The sequence below is a fragment of the Microtus ochrogaster genome, linkage group LG5, assembly GCF_000317375.1.
Source record: "Microtus ochrogaster isolate Prairie Vole_2 linkage group LG5, MicOch1.0, whole genome shotgun sequence".
NCBI classification, from domain to species: domain Eukaryota; kingdom Metazoa; phylum Chordata; class Mammalia; order Rodentia; family Cricetidae; genus Microtus; species Microtus ochrogaster.
Window position 1 is genome coordinate 20,831,632 of NC_022031.1, and position 9,204 is coordinate 20,840,835.

The 9,204-nt window shown below is 41.0% G+C and overlaps 1 protein-coding gene across 1 annotated transcript in view; it reads right to left on the reverse strand.

Annotated features, from left to right (window-relative positions):
• Window positions 1-9,204, reverse strand: part of Nkain3 (sodium/potassium transporting ATPase interacting 3) — a 619,021-nt gene that overhangs the window by 36,082 nt on the left and 573,735 nt on the right. The window contains exon 5 of the mRNA XM_005361913.3: window positions 8,024-8,084. Coding sequence (XP_005361970.1) covers window positions 8,024-8,084 — 61 coding nt within the window. The remainder of the gene's footprint in view (window positions 1-8,023; window positions 8,085-9,204) is intronic.

Sequence of the window (9,204 nt, forward strand, 5' to 3'; positions counted from 1 at the left end):
TTTCTGGGCATCGCTGGAACTTCGGTTGCGTGAGTGCTCCCTTTATATTAAAGTTGCTTTTATATTATACCAATTGGCCTGAATTAATTTGATCCGCCTTCAGGTATTTGAGGGTGGAAGCCAGCCCATGGGTTTTAAATTCTCTTTGTGACAATATTTCCATGACAGTCTTCGCGTAGGTGTCATAGATGCACAGGTGTGTAAGCAGATGTGTACACCTGTGTAGAGGCCAGAGAAGGATGTTATACGTGTCCTGCTCCATCACTCTCCATCGTATTCCCTTGAGGCAGGGATTGTCAATGAAAGTGGAGCTAGACTAGAGCCAGCAAGGTCCAGTGGTCCTACTGTCTACATGCACTTCCCCGCCCCTGTGCCTCAACCACTGAGAGGTGGAGTTACAGGCACAAAGGTAACCACTCTTGTTTTTACCCAGCTTTTCACATGGGTAGTGGGATCTAAATTTAGACTTTTATGCTTGCTGAGAACTCATTTCTCCCCAGGGAGCCATCTTTCTAGCCCTCTGTGAGAGTCTTGATGATAAGGGCACTTGAAAGAACAGAAGGGACCACGAATCACATCATCACTTTGAGTTCATCAATTTGTCAAATCATCCCTAAGCAGGGATCAGGGATTCTAGTACCTCTGAAATGTAGGGTACCAATAACTCACAATGTTGATCTGCGTGAGACCTGGGGAAGATGCTGACTAGAAACAGATGACAGAATGGCGTGACAGGTGGCTAGCTCTCGTGGGACGCCGTGAAGCTTCATCAAGGCAGCTGCTGTTGTCAACATCACTAAGGACCTCAGGACCAACACAGAGAAAGGAGGGCCTCAGTGTGCCCACAGTGCTGCTGGCAATTCTGGACTGGCAGTTACTCATCAAAGTTGAGATGGGGTCAGGATTAAGTTTTTGAAGTCAGATTTAAAAGAGAAATACAGAAATTCTGGCAGCATGTGTCACTTGCTCCAGCTAAATTTTACCACTAATAACCTTACAGTGAATTTCTGCTCATCCTGAATTCCAGGCACCACAGGGTACGGATAACTTGTCGTTTGTACCCCATTCGCTTATGATCACATCTGAGCTGCAAAGTCCCTCATCCTCTATCCTAAACCATCTAGACAGCAGAGTCTTCTTTCTTCCCCATTAGCTTAACAAGGCTCTGCACAGCTTGACACTGCGGCTGAGCAGGAGCTCCAGGGATGCAGCTTTTAGGAACTGCCACTCATGCTTGGGTAGGTTTTTCAGTGCTGCTGCTGCAACTGAGTCACCCATGCTCCTGTAGTAACTGTTCACTCATTTCCCTGTAAGGAACTCCAATAGCCAACAGAGGCGCTGTTTCACCAAGCTATACGTGGGTGGACTCACATCCTTAGTCTGCCATCACTACTACATGTGTAGCGAACAGTCATTTGCTCACAGTTAGCCAGAGAAAGTCACACAACTGTATGTTCTAAAGAATGCCCACTGTGCTAGGAAATTAGGTTGCCATGGTAAATACCTTGACAGTAGAAAATTAAAGTTGTGTTAAATGTTTCCAAGGGAAACACATAACGTGCCAAGAAAGCATTGGGTTTTACAGGTCCTGGCTCAGGTTGAGCTAAGGAGCAGAGCACATTGTGACTTGTATGTACACAGTCCCGGCTCAGATTGAGCTAAGGAAAAGAAATCTTCACTGAATTGGGCAGCAACTGGGGATTGGCTTCACTGAAATTTTAGCCTTTACTTTGAAAATTGTTTGAGAGAAAGGTTTCCCTATTTTGACCCCATGGAAAGTCTTGCTTGGCCTGTGTGTTTCAGTGCTTGGGTGCCTATATAGAGAAAAAAAATAGTCTTATGACATATCCAGTAACTGTTGTCCTCTCTCTGCCTTTGATCTGTTGCTCAGGCCCTTCTTAGGCTGCCAAGCCTTCCCATAGGTCAATTGACTGAGTTCACCACCTGCAGATCCCTGATATTTAGCGGTTGCCCAAATCAATGTGCCAGGTGCAGTTTGGAAACCAAGATGCGGATAAAGACTAGAATAGAATCCTCAGAAAGCCTGCTAGTACTCACATACACTACTGGTTTCTTTTTAGCATAGTTTGCCTTATCTTCACACTGTCTTGAAACAAAACCTTCCCAGTTACCTCTCGGCCTCTTTATTTGCTGTGGTTGGAAATGAATATTTTATTAAACGTTTACTATCCTTTAGAAACATCCATCTGAAATGGTAGCTTCCCAGACTCTGTAACCAGGGCAGAGGAGAGCAGTGAGCTGCTATTAATTTTTAAGGTGCTGGCAGCTTTCAGTCTGAGAAGAAGGCTTACCTCCATATATATTTTTTTTTATTTCATGACATAAATTTATTGAACAAAGCAGTGAGTTTCATTAAGACATTTTCTTTTTTTTTTTCATTTGGAATACACATAGAGGTCAGTGTTAAACTGACTTCTATCTATGGTTTTGTTTTTTTAAATTTATTTATTTATTAAGGATTTCTGCCTCCTCCCTGCCACCACCTCCCATTTCCCTCCCCCTCCCCCGATCAAGTCCCTCTCCCTCATCTGCTTGAAGAGCAATCAGGGTTCCCTGACCTGTGGGAAGTCCAAGGACCGCCCACCTCCATCCAGGTTTAGTAAGTTGAGCATCCAAACTGCCTAGGCTCCCCCAAAGCCAGTATGTGCAGTAGGATCAAAAACCCATTGCCATTGTTCTTGAGTTCTCAGTAGTCCTCATTGTCTGCTATGTAAGTCCGGTTTTATCCCATGCTTTTTCAGACCCAGGCCAGCTGGTCTTGGTGAATTCCCGAAAGATCATCCCCATTGTCTCAGTGTGTAGGTGCACCCCTCGCGGTCCTGAGTTCCTTGCTCGTGCTCCCTCTCCTTCTGCTCCTGATTTGGACCTTGAGATTTCTGTCCGGTGCTCCAATGTGGGTCTCTGTCTCTGTCTCTTTTCATCGCCTGATGAAGGTTAATATTCAGGAGGATGCTTATATGTTTGTCTTTGGATTCACCTCACTATCCTGAGTGAGGTAAGCCAGACCCAAAAAGAGGAACATGGGATGTACTCACTCATATTTGGTTTCTAGCCATAAATAAAGGACAGTGAGCTTATAATTACCTCCATATTTTGAACAACGTGGAGATGTCATTAGTTCGAATAGGAATCAAGATAAATGATAGAGTATTGGCCAAGATACTGTGTCAGCAGGGTAGCTTTGAAGTCACCTTCCAAAATGAGCTCTCCAGAGCTATACTTAGATACATTGTAAAGTTATTAATGCTGTTTTCTTATTTAGTGTTTAAATTTTTGAAAAACACTTCAAAGAACACATGCTTCTCTTTGGATTGGCAATGTCACATTCAGAGAGTATTACTCTATTGCACCTAGAATTCTACAAATTGTTGACAGCAGTTGTCATATACTATGAGATCATGGGAATTGTTGATGTGGGATTCTCTTCTATATGCTATGAATATGTTTTATTATCATTGGTTAATAAAGAAGCTGCTTTGGCCTATGGCAGGGCAGAATATAGCTAGGTGGGGAAAACTAAACTGAATGCAGGGAGAAAGAAGGCGGAGTCAGGGAGGCACTGTGTAGTTGCAAAAGAGAAAGATGTCAGAACCTTACCAGTAGGCCACAGTCTCATGGTGATACACAGAGTAATAGAACTGGATTAATTTAAGATGTAAGAGTAGCTAGGAATATGCCTAAACCATTGGCCAAACAGTGTTATAATTAATACAGTTTCTTTGTGATTATTTGGGTCTGGGTGGCTAGGAAATGAAAATACAGTCTCTGCTTGCAATTGTTTCCTTATTTAGTATTTACATTTTTGAAAACAATTTAGAGAGCACATGCTTCTCTTTGGGTTGGTAATGTCATATCCAACAAACATCACTCTATTGGACTCAAAATTCTACAAAGTGTTGGCAGCAGTTGCGATATTCTATGAGATCATGGGAATTGGCAGTAAATTAGATTTTTACTCACTTCTGTGTCTGAGAACTCTGGGACAATTTAATTACACCTGTTTCTTGGGTCCTTCTTTCAGTAAAAATGTAAAATTTCTGTCTTGAAAACTTCCAGACTAAAAGGTTTGCAATTTCTTTTTCACTGCCATCCTGTCTTACATTCGATTATCATGTTATGTTGGGCATAAAGACTTTGCTTTGAACACCCCAGGCTATTTCTGACTCTAAGTATTATTGGAATTGATGGCAACATAACAATAACATGTAGATGTCACTGAGTAACTTTATGCATGGCTCCAATAGCAAGCACTAGAATTGAACCATTCATAGACTGGGTTCTGAACAGCTGCCTCAATCTGAGTATGATGGCATTTTGTTAGCTGATTCAGGGATTTCCATAGAGAAGCCTCACTTAATTAAAGAAATCAAAGTCAATAGGCCTACAGTATCTGTCAGTAGCAATATAGCCCCTGTCCTTTTATAGCTTGGCTCTAGAGCAGTGGTTCTCAGCCTTCCCAATGCTACGAACCCCAGCCATAAAATTATTTTTTATTGCAACTTCACAAGTGTAATTTTACTAATTTTAAGAATTATTATGTAAAGATATGACATGTAACCCATATGAAAAGGTATTTTACCTCCAAAGGAATGCGACCCACAGGTTGAGAAATACTGTTCTAAGAGCAGTTTTAGAGAAGTTTGAAAGGCTCTATCCAGCCTAGGTGAGATTTTTTTGAATGTCACTGTGCTTTTCCTACTTTCTCTTAAAAATCATAAGCTTTGAGGAGATGCTCTTCTATATTCATTGTATTAGACAAAAGACTAATGGCTAGAGTGTCTTTTCCTCCTGCAGCGAGTCCGGACAGACTATTGGCATCTTGTGAGAGTCTCCAGAGAATTCAGTGAGGAGAAAGAAAAAAAGGCCCCATATTTGTGGGTAATGTGTGGGTGAGTAGTCCAAAGTACTTCATCAGAAATTCATTAAAGCTCAACAAATGGTGCCTGCATAACTGGATACCAACATGTAGAAGAATGAAAATAGATTCATATCTGTTGCTATGCACAAAACTCAAGTCTTAAATAGATCAAAGACCTCAACATAAAACAACCATACTGAACGTCATAGAAAAGAAAGTGTGAAGTACACTCGAATGCATTGGCACAGAAGAACACTTCCTAAATATAACTTCAGTAGAACAGACACTGATAGCAACAATTAATAAATGGAACCTCCTAAAACTGAGAAACGTCTGTAGTAAAGGAAAGGTCAACAAGACAACATAGCAGCCTACAGAATGGGAAAAGATCTTCACCAAACCGACATCAAACAGAGGATTGATCTCCAAAATATACAAAGAAATCAAGAAATTGGTCATTAAAAGAAAAAAAATCCAATAAAAAGTGGATACAGAACTAAACAGGAATTCTCAAGAGATGAATCTAAAATGGCTGAAAGACACTTAAGGAAATTCTCAAGATTCTTAGCTATCAGAAAAAATGCAAATGAAAACAACATTGATACTCCACCTTACACCTATAATAATGGCCAAGATCGTATACACTGATGACAACTTATGCTGGAGAAGATGTGGAGCAAAGGGAACACTCCTTCATTGCTGGGGGGAGTGCAAACTTGTATAGCCCCTTTGGAAATCAGTATGGTGATTTCTCAGAAAATTAGAAAATAATCTACCTCAAGACTAAACAACCACTGTTAGGCATATATCCAAAAGATGTTCAATCATGAGTACAAAAGCATGTGCTCAGCTATGTTCATAGCAGCATTGTTTGTCATAGGCAGAACCTGGAAACAACCAAAATGCCCCTCGACCGAAGAATTGATAAAGAAGATGTGGTACATTTACACAATGGAGTACTACAAAGTATAAAAATAATGACATCTTGAACTTTGTGGGCAAATGGATGGATCTAGAAAACATATTGAGTGAGGTAACCTAGACCCAGAAAGGCAAACATAATATGTGCTCACTCATAAGTAACTTTTAGACATAAAGCGAAGAAAAATCAGCCTACAATTTACAATCTCAGAAAACCTTTTAGACAACAAAGAGGACCCTAAGAGAGACATATATGGATATAATCTGCATGAGAAATAGAAAAAGACAAGATCCCCTGAGTAAATTGGGAGCATGGGGATCATAGGAGAAGGCAGAAGGGGAGGGTGGAGGAAGGGAGAGGAGTGGAGAAAAGTATATAGCTCAATAAAAATAACAAAAAATAATTACAAAGAAAAGAAAGTGGGTCCCAACTTACTACCCAAGCTCTCTGCTTTCTGATGACTAGCCATGCCGCACTTCTGTCACAGCTGTGAGTCACTCCTGTACCCATGTCTTCCCCACTATGATGGACTGTATCTTCTCAAATCAAAAGCCAAAGTCAATCCCTCTTGTGGGCTGCTTCTTGTCAGGTTTTTGGTCACAGGAGTAGAGAAAGTCACTAATATAGGATGTAATTGAAACTTTCAAAAGAAGGGCTTAGTGCAGCCATGTTAGCAGATGGGACTATGGGACACCCCCCCAAAACCCCTTCCTTTCTCTTTTACATCTCAACCAAGAGTTGAGTTGAGAGGTTTTGCTCAGTAATGTACTCCTACCATCCTGTACAAGGCCAAAGCAGCAAAGCCAACAATTATGGATGTAACAACAAAGACCGTAAACCAAAGTAGAAAAAGACGAGATGTCCTGAGTAAATTTGGAGTGTGGGGACCATGGGAGAGCGCAGAAGGGGGAGGGGAGTAAAAGAAGGGAATGGAGAAAAATATATAGCTCGATATAAACACTAAAAAACTGTAAACTCCCCCACAAAAGAAATTTATTACGGCAATTCAAGTATTTATTTAATCCGAATCTTAGCTTCTTTGAAAGCTCAGTGCAGGTGTCATTCATGTTCAACCAATTGTTCCTGGCTATGTGGACTTGTGTGTGTGTGCGGGGGTGGAGGAGGGTGCATGGGCCTGAATCACTGTGCTCATCTTCTGTACCTAGCTTTGTCAATGTGCAGAACCAATGAACTCCTGAAGCCACCGTCCCCTAAGTTCCCCTCCAAGTGAGACAGGGTGCTGGGAATTCTTTCCCATTTAACGTTAAAAGCAAAATATCCCCCAGGTGGGCCTAAACCATGCTGCTAGTGTTTGCCTGCTTTCACCACCTGACACCTTTAACCTCAAAGGCAAGTAATTTGTTGAGTTAGCGGAAAGGAGATCACACTGTCATGGATTTTGGTTCAGGCATTACTCCTGCATTTGTTGGTGGGACCATTCACCTTGGAATTGGTTCTTGAGAGGCCACTGTAAAAGTGAGCAGTGCATCCTCATTTTGTTAAATGCTCCATTTTAAGCAATTTGGATAACAGTGGACATGGGTAGATGTGATTTTCTACAGTGATCCAACCTTGAAAACTGGTTAACATTTGCTATTGTCTTTCATGAGCACTCCTGAAAGCCGTGTGGAAAGCGCTCTCTACATTTGCAGGTGCTCAATAAATGGCTTTTATTGACCTGTGCCTCTAAAACCTCGAGTCATGATACCCCTTGTATTTGATGCTAAACCATGGCTTAGTTTCTGAGCATTCTGTGAGTCACTTTAAGTAACTTTTCATTTTTTTTTAATTTCGCATGAACGGCTGTGATTTTGTTGTTTCACAAATTTATATGATTCACATACATGTGAATCTTACAAGGCATTATATTACTATCGTTGTTGGTCAAATTTCAAAACTTGACCAATAGCACACTCCCAAGTGGTGATGACTAGAAAAGCATTGCTTAGCTCTATGGGGGGGCCGTACTCTGATGTGACTGACTGTATCCTCCAGGCTTCTGAGGCTCCCTCACGCTCCTGAGCAGCTCAGAGTGGGGGGGGGGTTCCTGTTTACTGCTCCTAGCTTGTGTGAGGCTGACTCTGTTGCCTCTGTTTTAACATCACTCTGCATACTGCAATCATTTTAGATTTGAAATATGGAAGATATCCTAGCCTTGGGATGGCTTTTAGGGATCAGCATCTTACCCAGAGGGAACCCCAGGGAGGGATTACAGTACTTACAGGTGTCTTCCTCTTCCATGGAAAGGCTGATCACATAACAGGCATACACAAAACCAACCAGCTGAAAGAAAAGTGAATGCTTTTAGAGTCTATACCAATATATCAATAACTTCTATGAATGTGTAATAGGATAAAAATTATACATCTAAACAATAGCTGCTATTTAACCCTTTTTCATTGTTCAGTAACCTAAATAGCTTTCTAAAAAGTAGAGATAAATGAGAAGTAAAAACAATTTCTGGCTACCTCACTTAGACTCTGATTTAGGACATATGCACCATCATAAATTATTTCATATATATTATATTTTACTTTTTTCATATTTATAGAGCCGTTTGTACTGTGTTCATTATTCCTATAACCGTTTTAACGTTTAACAGGCAGAAAAGGACTTGAAACATGTTGCACATAAACAGCAATCATCTACTTAATAATTTAAAATGCTGTGAGAAAGTAAATTCTATTGAGTACTAAATTGTTTTGTTAATTACATCATAATAAGATACTTTAACTTACTGACGATTAGTTAGTGGTGAAATACGGCAGAAGGAGAGAAAATGTATATTTTAATAAGTGTCTCAAATAACAAGCGTAGCACAGAGCAGCCTTGCAGCTTCTCCTGGTTTTTCTGCATTTCCCTGAATGATGATTTCTGGTCTACACAGTCAGGGACATAACAGTTCTCCGAGGTCAAAATCGTCAATTAGTCTCAGCTAATCCAAAATTACGCGGGTTCTTCAATAGGGTTAAAAATAGCAGCCTCCTTAGCTCTTGTAATCAGCCATTTTGCCCTTTTCTGTGAGGTCAAAGCATTTTTTTTTCCTCCTCCTATCCTCATTATAAAATAACACTGAAACAGAAACATTCTGAGAGCCCCAGGATCAAAGGCTTCGTACTGCAAAGAGTACCTATGGAATATACATGTGTCCACAACGATTGCTAACACAGGTGTATAAGCCTACCACAGACAAGAGAGATAAAGATCCAGGAGTCCTGAGAGGCTGAGTGGGAAGGTGGGGAGCCCGGCCTGTGAGTGCCTACAGCGCGACTTCCTACTGGGGAAGGCGCTCAAAGAAAGAATGCTGGAACTCTGGGTATGGAAGGGGAGTATGCGCATTAAGCAGTCAGCCAACAAGTGGTAATGCAGAGACACAAGGATGATGCAGAGACACAAGGATGAT